This window comes from Clytia hemisphaerica, unplaced genomic scaffold, assembly GCF_902728285.1.
Source record: "Clytia hemisphaerica strain Z4C2 unplaced genomic scaffold, Clytia hemisphaerica genome assembly, whole genome shotgun sequence".
Classification (NCBI taxonomy): Eukaryota; Metazoa; Cnidaria; class Hydrozoa; order Leptothecata; family Clytiidae; genus Clytia; species Clytia hemisphaerica.
The window spans coordinates 918,794-936,244 of NW_027104385.1; the positions used below are offsets into that span (position 1 = coordinate 918,794).

General features: G+C 34.5%; 2 protein-coding genes and 1 pseudogene across 2 annotated transcripts; all 3 read left to right on the top strand.

Annotated features, from left to right (window-relative positions):
- Window positions 1–1,796: 1,796 nt before the first annotated feature.
- Window positions 1,797–4,893, top strand: LOC136819432 (serine-rich adhesin for platelets-like). The gene is made up of 4 exons (XM_067075657.1): window positions 1,797–2,122; window positions 2,584–2,638; window positions 3,004–3,117; window positions 4,306–4,893. The coding sequence occupies exons 1-4, from the start codon at window positions 1,853–1,855 to the stop codon at window positions 4,869–4,871; spliced, it is 1,005 nt and encodes a 334-aa protein (XP_066931758.1). The 5' UTR covers window positions 1,797–1,852; the 3' UTR covers window positions 4,872–4,893.
- Window positions 4,882–7,576, top strand: LOC136819433 (uncharacterized). The gene is made up of 4 exons (XM_067075658.1): window positions 4,882–4,931; window positions 5,830–5,986; window positions 6,609–6,694; window positions 6,989–7,576. The coding sequence occupies exons 2-4, from the start codon at window positions 5,830–5,832 to the stop codon at window positions 7,295–7,297; spliced, it is 552 nt and encodes a 183-aa protein (XP_066931759.1). The 5' UTR covers window positions 4,882–4,931; the 3' UTR covers window positions 7,298–7,576.
- Window positions 7,577–10,887: 3,311 nt separating this feature from the next.
- Window positions 10,888–12,732, top strand: LOC136819429 (uncharacterized; annotated as a pseudogene).
- The last annotated feature ends 4,719 nt before the right edge of the window (window positions 12,733–17,451 follow it).

A 17,451-nucleotide genomic window follows, 5' to 3' on the forward strand; every position in this document is an offset into this window, starting at 1 on the left:
CAAAAATTAAGCTTTTTTGCAATAATAATTGGGACTTTGGGTAAAATATTTTAATTTTCTTTTTTTTCAAAAATCAAAAAAAAATTTCAGTCTTAATAAAAAAATAATTTGAAAATTTGAAAAAAAAACTTCCAAAATTTGACATTTTTTTGCTCTAAAATAGAGCAAGAGATTTCTAACATAATTTCAACATAAAAAATGTTGAAAAGTTTCCCCGAAGACAAATTTTGAAAAACGCATTGACCAAAAATGCGATTTTGGGTTATTTTGGGGGTGGTGTATATATTGAGCAAGGTCAAAAAAAGTTAGTACACTGTGTACTACGTGAGAATTGGTGGTGGTGGGGTACAAATCTTCCCAAAAATCAGTTAGTACTCATAGTGTTCTGGAGTAACTGCTTGACCCCCCTGCCTGTTTCTGCATTTTGCCAATTTTGAAAATGGATCACCACCGTACTAAGTGTCATGGGTGTTAGGTACTAACTGCTTGACCCCCCTGGGCGGGTATTTAATTTGCTGGATTTTACCAAAAACCGCCAAATCCGCCAAATTTAATCCCCGCCAAAATTAATACACTTCAGGTACAACAAAGGTCATGATGCAGCTAGCGTGCTTGATATTGTTGCCGTGCAAACAAACTTTTGTTCAGAGCGCATTTTTCCAATGATTCTAGTGCCGTTTTCTGACGTTTCTTGGAATTTCATCCTCCAATTCTTTCGCTTTCAGACATTGGTAGGACCCCTGAGGACACCCAGATTTTTCCATCCTTAAAAGATTTTGTTAAAATTTGTTTTGTTTTTGTTACATTTCAGAGAATGGTAAAATGGATAAAGATATCTTATCATGGAACTACAAGACCTTCAAAGAGTTTCTAAAAGATTTTCCAGCACTTTCAAGGAGTGATGCATGGAACGTTGTAGAGGTAGGTCTTGCATAATGTGATAAGCAGATTAAAATTAAATTTTGATCATGTTGATCAAGCCTGTGCATTGTAGTTACCTTAAGGGCAGTTATTTTTGCAGGTTTCAATTTTCTGGTACACTCTTTTTATAAGCAACCCTAATTTTCAGTTCAGGGCTGGATTTGCTAAGCAATTTTTTGAAATCCAGGGTTAAAATTGCTTATAAGGTTACTTTTGAATGTTAAGCTTTAATGGTCCATTTTTGGGCTATTTTCGACTGTTTGTTCTGAGAAAAAGGTTGCTGTGAGGATTTCAGGGCTAAGGGTTGCTAAGCAAGTTGTTGCTTAATTTTTCGGCAATTCTGAGGGCAGATTCAAGAAAATATGTTATCAAAATTCCTGGTAATGGTCTTCAAGATTTGAAAAAGTCAAACCTTTAGGGAGGTAGTTTTTGTGGGAACCAATTTTTTTGCAGTTGAGTTATACATTCAAAAGAACTTTGTGTAATTTTTTAATGGTATAAGTTGGGCATTAATTTCTCCTGGTGTTTCTCTTTGATTTATGTGTGTTTGGGATGTTTTTTCTTTGCCTAAATTCCTTTTTATTTCAAACTGAACAAACAAAGTCTTGACAGTAGTTTACTCATTTATTTCAGGAATGGGAGCTTTACTGTGACACTCCACCCCTTTCTCCCAGTGGAAAGGGAAAGGAAAATGTACCTTTGCTTAAAACAGGCAAAGATTTATTGTGTGAAGAGCCTAAGAATTCCCGTAGAAACAAAGAAGGTTCATTACATGAAGAACTGAAGAAATCGTGTGATGAGCCATTGTGTGACGAGCCATTGTGTGAGGAGCCATTGTGCGAGGAGCCATCGTTTGAGGAGCCAAAGACTATTAAAGAACAGTTTTCAAAAAGGAAATATTAAAAAGTTATCGGAATTCTCTTGCATAGAAATGGCCACCAGTGCCAATCAGCCCAGTTTTTTGGTTATTCAACCTCCAAGATTCGTAATCTACAAAGATGTAGAATTGACAAATACGGAAAACGCTGGTGGGCTAAATAAGAGTCAATCCGAAAGGCTGATACGGACTACAGTTACCACCATGCAAGCTGAATTAACGAGATCACATCGGTTACGCACCCCATCTGAAGAAGAGCTAACTGAAATGGCCAAAGCCTTAGTCATTCAATACCCATCAATGCGAGATGATTTGCAATCCCATGTAAGTTAAAACATTTTGCAACAAGAGATAATGTTAGATAAAAAAAGTTGATTGTTGTTATTCCTCTGAGAGAAATGAATGTTTGCTCTTACTATATTCTGAACACTTAACCCTATTCGAGCTAAGGGGGGTGTTTTGCACCACCCTGGTAGTTTATTGCCAATAACTTTGAAAATTCTCAACAGAATGTTCTGATTTTTTCAGACTTTAAATATTATTTCATAAGACACAAAAATCCAAAATTTTATGATTATCCGTCCACTAGTTCAGGTTTTATGACTTTTTACTGAAAATGCGTATTAAAACCTACTAAAATCCCTTTAAAATCAAAATTCTTTAAAAGTTGATAACTTTTGAAGTCATTATCATTTTAATAATGACTTCAAATTTTAACTGGTATTAAATATCTGTAGACTTTTTCAAAAAAAATTGAAACAATGATTTCTTATTTGTTTTTTCAGGAGACTTGCCTTGAGCGACTTCAAAAAAGGGTATACAATGATCCTAACTGCAAAGGTAAATTTTATTTTCATCACCATGAAGCTAATGCAAAGTTTAACAACTTTTTATCAGGCAATAAAGGAGAATGAGCCGGCTTCACATACTCTTGAAGAGGTGCATTTGAGTCTCAGTACGCATTCAAGTATTGCTTAAAATGGATCATGAGCCAAGCAAGAAAGTATTTAGGATTTTGACCCAGTCCAAGACGGCAAAATTAGAAAATTAGAAAGATGGGTTCAAAGAACTTGGCTAAGGCGTTAACCCCCCTTTCTAGATGAACCTCCCCCTTTTTGAAATCTTCCCCCTTTTTACAATAAAGTCCTTATAAGCTTCTTTCGTTAAACTCATGTCATTTTCAATGAATTTCTTTTGCTTTGTAGCAATCAGTGAGGCTGAGAATGAAGAGAAAAAGCGAAGGAAAGAGAGGGTGCTATCTAGCCTCAAGCCACCAAAAAAGAAGAAGAAAAAGTCCCTTACTTTTGCAGATGAAAATGGTAATCTTTTATTTAACTCTATAACATCCCTTTTATTTAACAAGTTACCTTTAGGGACGAGATTTTTGTGCAATTTTATTTTGGCAATTTATTAAAATTTCTAAATTTGGTGAGAATTTATTTTGGCGAACGTCCCATTTTTTGGTGAATATTTTGGCGGGAAAAGGGTGAAAAAAGGGTTTTTAGGAGAAATAGAGGATAGTTTGAAAGAAAATTAAATTTGGCGAGAATTAATTTTGGCGAATAGCCTATAAATCTAGATTTAGCGGGAAGAAATTTTGGCGAAATTTTTAGGCAATTCTTCAAAATTACTTCTCACCAAAAATTTTTTCTCTTAAGGTAGTTTAAATTTTCTCTAGACAAGACCTAAATTTCTGAAAAAATTTGGTAATTTATTGACTGTCAGCAAATCTTACTTTAAAGAAATATTCTTTGATCTTCTGAAAGAGTCAGTTTGAAGAGCAGGACAGGTCCAATAGTGTGAAACTTGGATTTCTTTTTTAGATGTGTCTCGTTATGTGAAATGAGTAAGATCCCAAAACTTTTCATGGGATCCTTCTCCCCTCCAGGATAATGGGTGGAAGAATCACGTTTTTAGCCAAGGGGGACTGATTTTTTACACTTGATGGGGGACAAAAGGAAATGGGGTTTTAAGGAGAATTTCTTACAAATGTATTTTCCTTTCGTATGAATTTATCACTTCTCATTCATTTTGAAGTGAATTGATAACTTTGTGAGTCTTTCAGAAGGGGGACCAGGAATCAAAGAGTGATGGAGGAAGAAAGCCAGATGAGGGGGAGTATTGAACACCAGATGGGGACCAAAAATCTGCAGAACACAGTGCTTTTTGTACCTATACTCTCGGGTACTTAATAGTTGGGGGTTGGAAAAAATCTCAAAACTTAATAAGCATAAAAATGTTCTGGGTGAGAAACTTATGAAAAGGAGGCTAACAGAAGAATCAGGGCAAAAAAGGAACTTTCAAAAACATTTTCCTAAAAAGTTTGGTCCTAAAAAGGTGGAAAATTTTTGAAAAATTAATTAGCGGGGGGATGGCTATTAGGGAACCAGAGAACATATGAACTCCAGGGAAAACAAGGTGAAAATTAAGCTTCAAAAGTTTAGACTTGTTCCATACTGTGCGTGCCTTGTCATAAAAACATACTCATCGTTGAAACTTTTTTTCAGCTGCCAACTGTGGTTTGATCAAAAATTCTTCTTTGGCTCAAGATAATGGCTCAACAAAATATTCAACTGGAACATGTGTCTCTCTTTCATCTGGAGACACTGAGACCTCCATTGTCGTCTCTGTTTCATCTGGTGATCATCCTAAAACTTCCACCGTTGCCGTATCATCTGGTCACTCTGCAACTGCAAGTGTTTTCTCTGTTTCATCTGGTGATCGTCCTTCAACTTCCACCGTTGCCGTATCATCTGGTCACTCTGCAACTGCAAGTGTTCTCTCTGTTTCATCTGGTGATCGTCCTTCAACTTCAAGTGTTGCCTCTGTATCATCTGGTCACTCTGAAACTTCAAATGTCGTCTCTGTTTCATCTGGTGATCGTCCAACAACCTCCAATGTATTTGAATCAAAAAATGATGATGATGTTGTTGATCCAACTTTGAAAAGATTCAAGTCACTTCTGGACAAAGAATTTTCAAAGGCTCGGATCAACTATTCCTCAGTTGATTATTATCTTAATAAAACTTTCAGCCTTAGACGAGAGTTTTTAAAGGCTTTGAATAAGAAGTAGAATTGTGATGTTGTCAAAAAATTTTTTGCGGAATACCCCTCATTAAAAGAACCAAACCTGGTATACTATTTCTCTTATTGTTATTTTGTTTTAAAAAAATCTCTTGAATTTTGTATGTCAATTTTGTTTCAGGGTTTAATGGTTACTCACTCCAGTAACCCTTTTAAACCAACTCTAAAAACCTGGAAAATATTGGTTGTTAAAAAAAATTCAGGGAAAATAAGGGAACTATCAGGCAATTTTGATGTTTAGATTTCTTTACGTCTGACATACCTATGTTTCGAGATTTTTACCCGGGGGTACTAGGGTTCCTACCATTAGAGAGACTTTCTACAATTTTTTCCAGCAAAGTTAAAAAATTTTCCTAAAACTTGTGAATTTTCTGACCCCTAGAGAGCCTATTATTTAATTCTCTGATTTTTGTAACCCATAGAGAGACTTTGGAACGTGGAAAAACTGACCCTTATCGTCCGCACATACCCAGCAACCCATGGAGATAACAAATTTTATAGTTCTTCCGTTGGGGAACTAATTTTCGCTGGAACTAATATTTTTGCGGTTTTTCCAAATTTCTTTCATTTTCCCAGGGATTTTTCAAATTTTTTGATAAAATTGGCAAAAATTGTTTTCTGAGGGCTCAAATTGACTCTTTGTGGAACAACACTTTCATAGTTAAAAAGGGTCCACACGATTGCCTTTGGGAGCAGGGAAAAACGCGAGTTTTAGGTGGGATTGAGGATTCAAGATATTCGGTGGGGGTTTTAGATTGTGCTGTGACCTCATTTTTTTGGTGGGACCTGGACCCCCCTTGCACACTATGGCTTTAAGTTCAATGGATCGAACCCCTCTGCACACTATGCGTTAAAATTGATCAATATAGCAACTATTTTAAGTTTCAGAACCTGCACAATTTCAATGGTCATTTGCAAATTCAATCTTTTATTTTCTCTCTTTGTAGATGGTTAATGAAATCAGAAGGATTCTTCGAAAAGAACCTCTGGACAACCATTATGACTATGCCACCCAATGTGTGTCTAGACTTCAATATCATTTGGAGAAACTAATTTTCTTCGGTGTATCAAGGGTTGGAAAACCACCAATATCAAATGAATTAGGTATGTCAAGCTTTCAAGTTTTAATTTTTGGTGGGGGTTTGAGATTTTGGAATTGCAGGAAGCAATTACTTCCAGAAAATGTTTGTATACCCTGACTTTGGGTGCCAAGTCAGGTCTTGTTTGCAGCACATCCAGTTATAGTCAATTTGACTTTTGATCATGAATATAGGTGGACCTAAAGGGGTCAGTAAAAATGGACAATCAGATTTTTTTGCTTTGCTCGATTCACTTTGAATATCAAAATCCATGATGGCAGAACAAGGCTCGAAACTCGGGTAGCCAAAAATCTTCAAAATTTGTACTCTCGGGTACCTAATGAACGGGGGTCTGGAATAAGCGGGGTGGGTGGAAAAAATCTCAAAATCTAATAAGCGGGGGGCTTGGAATAAAAATGTCCTGGGTGGAAAATTTTCGAAAAAATAATTAGCGGGGGGGCTTAATAGGTACCCGAGAGTACCGGGTTAAATTCTCCATCAGTAATTTGTGGTGTCTGGTGTCAGCTAATGCTTGTCTGGGGACTTAAACTTGTTGTCCAGGGGGCCAAAAGACACTTTGTCCTGGGGTAAATCACTGAAAATTGTTATGTCCTCCACCCTCAGTTTGCATTGTCTTTTACTTTTAGGAGAGAAGCTGTGCTACTTAATGGAAAATATTGACCAAATATTTAACAAGAAAAAGAGCGGGAAAAATCTTTTTATAGAAATCGATGTAAGTGTTAAAAATCACTTTAACTCAGAAAACTGTATTTTGAAATATCTAGTTTTTTAATATTAAAATATTGGAATGTTGGTTTCAAAGTCTCAAGATAAATGAATTTGGTAACAGAGTTAGATCATGATTGTGTGCTTTTGTAAAGGAATACACGAGTAAAATATTATTAAATAGAAATATGCTTCCACAATTGCCTCCTCCTATACAAATTGTCTTGATATTTTAGGACATGATCAATAACTGGAAAAAATCAAAAATATCAATTAATTGAAAATTTTTCTTTTTATACAGGACAATGAAGATCCAGAGATAGCAAGATCCAAAATTCGCTCAAGTTGCCCTGTCCTTATGGTTGAAAAGAGAAGTAAAGCAACACTAATCATCAACAAATCGGCCATTTTTGTGTCAGTGAATTTAGACTTGGCTATTGTTGCTTTCCTTGGATCATATTACATCCTTAATAGGGATTACCCTCAGGAACTAGAAGTGGTACTAACCTTGTTTCAAATTTTGATATTCGAGGACTATTCGGCACCAGCGCGGTGCCTAAAACAAGCCAACACGATTCTTACCAAGTATAATGCTTTTCTTGGACATTAACTTAATGTTTATCGTTTATTTTTGCTTCCTTTTAATTGGCTATGTGTTCTCGTGTGTACAAGTTTGTTAAAAGCAAACGGACCTTTGATTTATGATATCCTGACCCCTCAAGGGTCAAGAAAAACATGGGTTACAAATATTTCACCCTGTCCCTGTGTCGCATGACATTGGTTACCATGGCATCAAAAATTTGTTTTCATATTATCAATAGAAGGTCAAACATGACTTCATTAGTGATAAAATATTTTTTTGTTCTTCATAAAGAAGACCTTCCAAGGAACAAAAAATATCATCACGAAAAAGCCTGAAATTTAGTTTGAAAAAGTTATTCAGACATTATTTATCTTAGCACCTACATGCTAAAACCAGAAAAATAGAGATTTATAAATTTTGACCCTCGTTTTCAAACTTTTTGGTAATAATATTTTTTCTTCCTTGAAAGGTCCTCTTTCCGAAGAACAAAATTTGTCATATTTTGACCTTCTTTAGTTAATATCTTGAGATTGATTTTCTGTTTTAATTTTTGACCTTTCACTCAGGTCTTCAAGTTTTGATCGAATTGTATTTTTTTTTCAATTTTAAGACCAAATATTTGTTGTTGCCATGGTGACCGATCACGTCACGTCATGTGACCCAGGGGAGGGGAAAACTTTGTAACCCATGTTTTTTTTACCCTTGAGGGGCCAGGATACCTTATCCGTTTGCTTTAAACAAGTTTCTGCACACGAAAAAACCATTTTGATACATAAGACTCATCCACTCATTCTCAAAATGTTCGTAGTAAAGATAACGTCACGACTATCAAGAATTTTATTGTACATTACGTTTTATCTTTTATCGGCGATCCAAAAAATACCAGCAGTCGCAAGTACAAAGCAGAAATATTCTGCTCCTAATTTTTTGCATGTTTTCCTCGCCTTAACCCTATTCGTACTAGGCTTTTCGGGGTGGTTCAAAACTAGGGGGGGGCTTTTTTTGTACCCCTCATAACTTTTGATCTAGTCGCTCTTTTTACATGAAATTTGGCACGCATGATCTTTGTAATATAAAGAATATATAAAATTAAAAAAAAATTTGATGACGTCATCAATCATGCTTAAGTGAGCAAAAACCTGAAATTTCATTGTTTTCCGAGAAAAACCATAAAAAATGAGGCAAGCTTTTAGAAAAAAATTTGCTGAGTCAAAAATGTCTTTTTTATTCTAAATATTCAAAAAATTACGGTTTAAACGATATATTTGACATAAAAAATATTTTTGTACTGAAAATGTGTCAATTTTTATGACACCTCGTTGTCAGAAATGTCATCATGCTCAAGGTGTGAAAATTTTTAGGTGTCAAAAAATTTTTTATGTTGAAACTTAATAAAAGTTAGGAATTTACAGAAAATTTCATGGGTATAGCATCATTTTTCCAGAAGCTATAAACAAAAGTTTTCGGTTGGAACAGAAAAAGCCCCCCCCCCCTAGTACGAATAGGGTTAAGGCTCTGAAAATATTATGAAAATAAATCTCGGAACTTGTAAAATATTTCTTGTATTGTACTCGCAACTGTCTGACTTAGATATTACCATTTTATCATATATTAGTCACATTTTTGTTTTAAGTCGTTTGAAAGACTGGTTTTTCATTATGTCTCTAAGGAGTTTTTTAACAGTTTGATATTTTGTTTACATTGTTTTCTTTTGTTTGTATTGTTTTATTTTGTCAAGTAGCTTTTCAGGTCAAGTGTATAAATTTTAACCTTGTACCAGAATTTGCTAATATCTGGTTCATCTTCTGATGAAAAATTACGATCACAATTAGGAAAAATTTGGATGATGCTTACTTAACTGATGAGCCTTTTAGCCATTGTAGCCTTATCAGCTCGGTTGCTCAACAAAACAATGTGCACGCATTTTATTTTTTAACAAACTTATTTTAACAACAGACAACATTTTTAACTATAGGATCACATATTTTTAACCTTAGGATCACATATTTTTAACCATAGGATCGCATATTTTTAACCACATATATACATATTTTTAACCATAAAGGATTACATATTTTTAACCAAAAGCGAAACTACATGCCGCTACTAGGATGATTATTCGAAGACTAAATTAATCAACCATTGTGCGTCCTCTGGGATTGCTCCTCCATCCCCCTCCCAAAAAACGAGAATTTTATTTGCCTTAAATATATTAATTTGTATTCTGTATTAACCGTATTCTGTTCAAAACCAAAAGTATGGAAAAGTTTATGCTAATTAAATTTGTAAATTTTAATAGCAAAATTTCTCCAGCTAATGGAAGGGTGAGACGTCCCATGGTGGTATTTTTATACTTTTTATTTTTCCAAACATTTATTATCTTTTATTGTTGTAAATAGTCAGACTTTCAGCAGAAAAGAAAAAAAAAACAAATGAAACATAACTTAAATTAAGTAATTTAATACTTGATTTTTTCTAGTAAAATAAAACTGAAACTAAGTAAATTATCCTAAATATACGGACAAAATGAATTAAGTAAAATATTACTACTTACAATTTTTTTTTTACTGAAAACAAAAACTGGGTTTTTACAGTGAAAGACTTCAAGCCAAAACAACAACCTTTCAGAAACATCCCATTTCACTACCAAGAAGATGTGAGCAAGCTACTCCAGTTCCTTCGGGAACAGGGTGTCATAACAGATGTCGATCCAAGCAACAGCTACGACTGCGTAATGAACGTGGTCATCACAGACAAGAAAAATTTTATACTTAAATGATCTTCCAAAAATCTGATAGCTCTGAAATTTTGAAAGTTTTTTGGAATCAACTTGCAATTTTGTTTATGTTGACAAAATTCCATATGGTCAGTTTATTGCCCCATTAAAACCTCTTACTAAGTTACTTTTTGAAAAATAAACAAACTATTATGGTACTTTTAAAAAGGAGTTTCACATGTTTCAGACTTTACTCTCGAATTAGTAAGTGATTAAAAGAAGTTTTACTTTCTTGTTTTATCCAGTTTTATCCCTTTTTATTTAGGTATCAACAGAAAACATCTACCTATTTTGCAAGGACGATTTTGTTGAAATGGGCTTAGCCTTAGCCCATGCATATCAAATTTTGGAAAGATTCTCCAACCGTAGCAAAAAAATGCACGATTTTGTAAAAAGTGCCATATCCAGTCTAAAGACAAAACAAAAAACTCAAAGCAATTTTACTATTTCTGTGAATTGGTTTAATTATGTTGATGCGAAAGGGAAGTTCTGCCAGGTGCGAGACAGCAGAAGCTCATCCTCCAAATTTGAGAAGACTGCCACATTAGCTGAAATTCTTTCAAAAATTGAAATCTATTTTTTTCCTGACGGGGAGAGTATTAAAGGCCAGCTCCAGCATTTCAATACGACTCTTTGGAACAATAAAACAGGTGAAATTACAAATCTTCAACGAACAATTTTGGATTTCAAGAAAGCAAATGAAATGAAGGATTTGAAATTTACCCTCAGAACTAAAAAAAGGTCAAGGTTCGAAATTCTACAAGGTTATGCCAATAGCAACACTAGAGAAGAAATCACAGACTCTGACTCTGATAATTAAATATCTAATTGCGCAATTCTTGATATTCATGACGTAATCTTTTTCGCCGATTTTCATAATCCGCCATTATGGGTGGCATAAATCAGAACAAGTCGCTGAAATCAAGCTAAGTTCTTGGCTGAGCTTCTTGTGTTTCTTGATCCTGTACTGTTTCTTTGGTGCTTTTTTGATTCATTCCTGCTTCATTTTACAAGGATGGTGAAGGCATGCAGTGTGGTAAATTGTTCAAACAGATACATTTCAAAAAAGATTGCTGAGAGTGGTGTAAAAAAGAAATACAAAGCGTACAAAAGCATTCCTTTCCATTCTCTCCCTGTTGAAGAAGATAGACGTGTAAAATGAATTGCTTTCATTAACAGAAAGCCAGAACTCTTCCAAAAAGAGTTTATGTTTGTGGTGATCATTTCGAACTGGGGAAGAAAAGTAATGGCAAAACACATACTGATTATATACCAACTATTGCTGCTAAAACTAAGGAGAAAAAGTCATTCGAATCAACAACACAATCTTCATCTTCTTCTACATCGCCTAGAGTGTCTGAAGCTAAGCTGAAAACACCCAGTAGAAGTCCTTCTAAACTTCACTCAGCTTCGTCCTCATTGAAACGAACAATGAGGCACAAAAAGATACTGATGGCTCGATTGAATAACCCAACGCCAAGATCCAAGCCAAAACTCGAAGATACGTTACCTGTAATTGATAACGATGATAACGAAAATCAAGACAATGACACTGCTGCTTTGAAAGAGAAGATAAAAAATTTAGAGGAAATAATTTTGAATAAAGATAAAGAACTCTCCTCATCCAAGCGGAAAATAAATTTATTAAAGCATAGTAACCGTCACCTGAAAAATAGAGTTGAGAAGCTTATCAAGTATAACAATATTACTAATCTCAAACTAATTGAAACACGAAAAACTATACGAGAACATGTTTTTTTAGTAAACAATGACACAGACAAGATGAAATTCTACACAGATCTTCCATCTTTTGAAATTTTTGATGAAATCTTTAACTTTGTTAAAGATCATGTGGATCGAGATGAGAATTCGATTAAATTAACACACAAACAAGAATTCATAATTGTTTTAATGAGGCTTAGACTGGGCCTTTTGGAGCAAGATCTGGCGTACAGATTTGGAGTTTCCCAACCTACTATTTCGAGGATAATCAACCGCTGGATTGGAGTGATGGCTACCAGGCTTGAATTTCTTATCCACTGGCCTGAAAGAGAGCAACTTAGAAAAACAATGCCATGCCTGGATGTTTTTTGGATAACTTTGAAAAATGTGCTGTTATTTTGGACTGTTTTGAGATTTTTATCGAGAAGCCTACAGATTTAACTGCTAGGGCCCAAACCTGGTCCCAATACAAGCATCATAACACTGTAAAGGTTGAGTATGACCCCACAAGGGAAAATTTCATTCATTTCCCAACCGTGGGGTGGACGAGCCTCAGATGTTCATGTCACTGAAAATTCAGGTCTTTTGAAAAATCTTGTTCCAGGAAATGTGTGATGGCCGACCGTGGGTTTACCATAAGTGATTCAGTTGGACTTCATTGTGCTACATTAAAAATTCCTGAGTTTACGAAAGGAAAGTCTCAACTGGAAAAAGTTTCTCTAGACGAAACGCGTGATCTGGCTTCCGTTAGAATTCATGTAGAACGAATAATTGGACTGTTACGAAATAAATATACTTTGTTACAAAAGATTGCCCCTATCAAGATGTTAATGTTAAAAGCTGATGGGACATGTATACTATCAGAAATTCTAATAGTTCGTTCAGCGCTCAGTAATTTAAATGGTCCTGTGGTACCCTTGGATTGATAAATCTATTGATCATTATTTTTTTTGAAAATAATTTTTCAAAAGTATTCTTCAAAAAATAGAACAAATATTTTTTAACATTATATAACAATAGTTACTATTTTTTTATTAGTTTTTGGCTTATTTTTTGCTTTCCGACAGCAATATGGGCAAAACCATTTCTTCTTTGTGAATTTTTCGATACCCAAGCAAGAAATATGATACTGCTTCACGACACAAGATTTGTCGGCACAAGTAATAAGTTCTGAGTCAATAGTCTGTTCACAAGTACAAACATTTTCAGCACTGTTTTCTTTGTTTTTGATTTCCGGAAGTGGAATGCGACATTTTGAATACCAGTGCCCAATAAGTTCAGGTAAAATTGCATAAACGAAGAATTTTTTGGCAATATCAACTTTTTCAACAAGAAAGTCATAGTCGATTTCAATGACTTCAACAAGACAATGTTTATAACCAAAAACCATGAAATTAAACGATTAGCCATGAGTATTTGCAATTGTACCTGATAATAATACGTGTGATCTCGCTTTAGGTAATATTTTTCATCAGATTCATTGAACATCATACAGTATTTTGTATCAGTTTTTGCTAGATCTGTAGGAGATTTTTCTTTACATTTGATAGGGCATTTTATTTCAATAACATAGCTTTCTTTACAACATGAGCAATCCAGTAATCCATCTGGTGAAGCACCGAGAAATGGAAATTCACTACTTCTAATTAATCCAGATTCTGTAATCTTTGCGTCTCTATGCTCATGGTTAAGATAAACTTCCAGATAGGAGAGGGCAACTTTTTCATTATCACAGCCATAAGTTGTTGCATTGCTTGTGAATTTATGCATTTGCAGATAACAAATTTGCATGATTAGGCTTTTCGATGGCTGTGATACATCTGAATGACAGGCTTGTCTAAATTTACTTACAGTAATGACACCAGCACGTGTTTCGAACCAAAGGATTGATTTAGCCTGTTCTCTAGTGTGTTGTTCAATAAGGTTTACATCTTCTTCGGTGATGCTCAAAGATATATACTTTGTAACTGATTCTTGGATTAGCTTATGATATTTAAAATTATTTTCATCATTGTATTTCTTATCATAGAATTTGTTAAACAGAACCCTTTTTATCTTTGATTTTACCGATATACATTTGTCATTATATGGAGGTATGAGTCTCAAAATAGCAATGCTTTGCCCTGTTTCGGCAATATTTTTAAAAAAAGAGTCTTTCTCTTCCATTGTTGGTTTTGAAGCCTGATGCTTGGGATACTTTGGAGGTGGGGGCTTGTTTTCGTTGTTCTGGGAAAAGTCAGTTTCAAAAAATTTCCTCTTAGGATCTTTAAAGTTAATCTCTCTCAACGTAGCAAATGGTACTTCTGTAGCACTAGGGGGCAACCATCCGTTTGTGTTTGATGTACACGAATCTAAGCCTGTACGAGTTATTTTGTTGTGTTCTGAAGTCAGATATAAATACCACATTATTGCTCCAACATGTGAACAAACTTCCCCGAGACCAGCCATGCAATTACAGTGGGCATTAATGATTGCACAGTCTGCTTTAATTGAAACCCAAGAATGCAGTGCAGTTTGAGTGAATTGACTCTGCCCATGCCTCACTCGACCATCCACTAGGAAATTATGGTCAGGTAGTGTCTTTACTCGGACGTTATGTACTAGACCACTCACAACATACAAATAGCCATTTAAAGATTTGTAAGCCTTCAGGGAACCTGAAGTGTATTGTGCTGGAAATTGTATTAGGTAGTTGAATATATCAGGATAAGTTAGATCTGGCCAAAGTAAGGTATTTTTAGTCCGATCAAACTCGTCATTTTTCAGCGTGAAAGGGTCGTCAAGCATCTTTATTTCAAGCAATTTCTGCTCGTATCTTCTCTTGGGAATAGGCTTGAGGTCATGATAGTAATCTGATCTCATATAATTGCTCATTTCTCAGAAATATGGGCTTCATTCTGTATTTGTGAGAAGTCACAGCACTTTTCTCGCCTGTACTTTCATTTGTTTACGTTTTATGCCACCAATAATGGCGGATGTAGAAAGTTGCGTAATCGCGCAAAGTGAAACATTACGTCATGAATATTAAGAATTGAAAATTTTCTGATAGAAGATAAACTTATCAAAATAATCATACTAGTAGATGAGATAAATGACCTTTTTGAGGTTTTTTATGTGGCTAAGTTAATTTAGTCTTAGACCCTCAAATGTGACGAAGTTGGATTCTTGAAAAAAAAATTTGGGTTGGTTAAATCATGAACTTCTAACGACTGGACGGAGAACTCATTGTTTCAAAAACAAAGCGCGGCTTTTTCCTTTTTGCAGAGAGCGCGTTGCCGCCAAAAATTTGAATTTTGGTGATTTTCAACGTCGTTTCAGCGTCGAAAGTTTTTTTCCCGACATGGCTTGCATAACAACCAAAGAAGCTGATATATCTTTCTTCGTGCTTATGCTATCACTATGTGGTTTTGATTGGTGAATTTGAATATGATTCATGTAACAACATCCAAAAGGAATCAATCTCAAACTTTACATTCATCGAGACAAATCATCCAACACTTGCACCTTTCAAAATCCGACAGGCTTTTATTTTGAATTTGTTGTCGTCAGAGATGGACCTGGATCTTGGCTTATTTTGAATGAATGGGAATGAATGGTCAACTGGTGATAGATAAAGGGTTTCTTGAAAGAATCAAATGGGATTCACACCCATTCATGGCCTAGAAGCCCCATTCATTTGATTTGAAAATCATGCTGAAATGACGTCGTTGCTAAGCTGTTTTTGCCTCATTCACCTCCGCTGGTGCCTGGCAGAAACCAAAGTTTGGAACTTCTTGAAAAATTTAATTTCAAAATTGCTTGAATCATGTTCAAATCTAAACCAGAAACTTGATATAAAGAAGGAATACAGAAAATTGATGGGTGCAGAAAGACTAAGAGATCTTGGATGTTTTGAGTGGCATCCACTTGGACTTTTTGTTTTGAGCGCTGAGGAGGATAATATGCAAACACGAAGTCTGGATGACAAGAGACAAACCCCTTGCTTCACTTTAAAGTTTAAACAGTTTTAGAACTATTTACAGCACTCATCATCCATCCCACCACTGCATCCATTCTTTTGATCTGGGCTCATGCATTTTGCACTGGCAAGTTGGCGGAGTTGATAAAAAAGTAAGTAATTTTTAACCTGTTTGTTTATCTCTTTGATCTCTGAACTGTCTGACTGTATACTGGGTATAGTGTACAGTAGGGGTTATTAAACATGATGCTAATTTTGCAGAATTGACGTGTTGGTTTGGTACTACAAAGGTTTGACGAGTTTCTTTTTGCGCTGTGGAAATTCAAAGCTGGAAGATAATAAATAATGTCAAAAATGCTGCTAGCATCGTACTTTGCTGGGGTTCTAAAGTTTAGAAATTCTATATACAGTATATAGTTCTGAAATATCCCTTACTAGCATCATTCCATCCCACACAAATTTTATTAGAATATTAACTGAATTGGCAAAACGCCTGCATTCCAGCCTACAAATTATGCAATAAATTTATTGATGTGTCCCTGATAAATCTGTTACACTGTTATCAAATAAAAATTAATGTCATAATACTGTTGTCAAACTAAAAATAATGAATTTTTGTTTTATTTTACAGGATGGCTATAAAAAGATCGGAAACAGATTGGACGCAAAATTGTCAAGCTTTAACAACTACGGACTACAAACGTAAACCATGCTGGAGATAACATTTTAAGAGATTCAACCATTTGAATCAATCGGCAAATGGATTTAATCCAAATGTATTTGCAGTATTTGGAAAATTCGTTGTTGAACCCGTTGTAAACTATGATGACATTTTAAAAATATTAACATTCTAATGTCATTTTTTAAAGTTTAAATGGATGCAATCTATACTATAAAGTTGAGATTTACAGCATTTGCATCTCATGCCCTTATAAGAGACACATGAACCGTCACAGTAAACATCAATATTTGACAACAAAAGACTAATCTGGGGTGGACAAATGATGTGTGGTTATTTTTCTGGTATTTGTGGTATACATTGATGGATTTCTGATGGAATTACAGTAATTTTTTACATTTTGTTTTCAAATTTTCTGCTATTTAGAATGAATTTGCACAATGTATTAACTGATTCCCTGACTGATACAAGAAATTATGATTTTATCAGACCTTATATTGATTTCTTAAAATTGACTTCAATTTTTTGAAGATTGTTTTCAAATGAGCATTTTGCAGCTTGGATATTTTGCACTTAGACCTCAATTTGAAAATCATTGAATGTTTTTGTATCTTCAGTATTTTTGTCTGATTTCATTCATACTCTGACTAGGGAGAGACAAGCATTTTGGTTAAAATATTCTATAGGAACACCTATATTAAAATGATTATTATTGTCTTGGAAAATTGTATAATTTTTAAATTATATTTTTGTGCCAGTTAACAAGGGTCCTGGTAAATATATTTCATCTAAAGAAAAATTGAAACAAGTTTAATGTCTGGTCTGATTTCGGGATTTCTCTTTCATACCCAAACTTTTGCATCCAAAATTTCATTTATTTCTGGCCAGTTTTTGTGTCACTCCTTTTTTCTACCCAAATTATGAAAAGTTATTAATTTTGCTCCCTTATATACATAAAATCAGTAGAAATATTGCAAATTGCCAATTTTATATTAGGTGTACTTACTTCTACGAGGTCTATCTGGGTGTAATGATAAATCTAAGAT

What these genes read in the sequence shown, in the direction of transcription:
- LOC136819432 (XM_067075657.1), top strand. Translation starts at nt 1,853, where the DNA reads ATGGCCACCAGTGCCAATCAGCCCAGTTTTTTGGTTATTCAACCTCCA. An exon ending in GAGATGATTTGCAATCCCAT is followed by an intron (nt 2,123 to 2,583) that starts GTAAGTTAAAAC and finishes TTGTTTTTTCAG; the next exon opens with GAGACTTGCCTTGAGCGACT. An exon ending in CAATGATCCTAACTGCAAAG is followed by an intron (nt 2,639 to 3,003) that starts GTAAATTTTATT and finishes TTTGCTTTGTAG; the next exon opens with CAATCAGTGAGGCTGAGAAT.
- LOC136819433 (XM_067075658.1), top strand. Translation starts at nt 5,830, where the DNA reads ATGGTTAATGAAATCAGAAGGATTCTTCGAAAAGAACCTCTGGACAAC. An exon ending in ACCAATATCAAATGAATTAG is followed by an intron (nt 5,987 to 6,608) that starts GTATGTCAAGCT and finishes TTTTACTTTTAG; the next exon opens with GAGAGAAGCTGTGCTACTTA. An exon ending in ATCTTTTTATAGAAATCGAT is followed by an intron (nt 6,695 to 6,988) that starts GTAAGTGTTAAA and finishes CTTTTTATACAG; the next exon opens with GACAATGAAGATCCAGAGAT.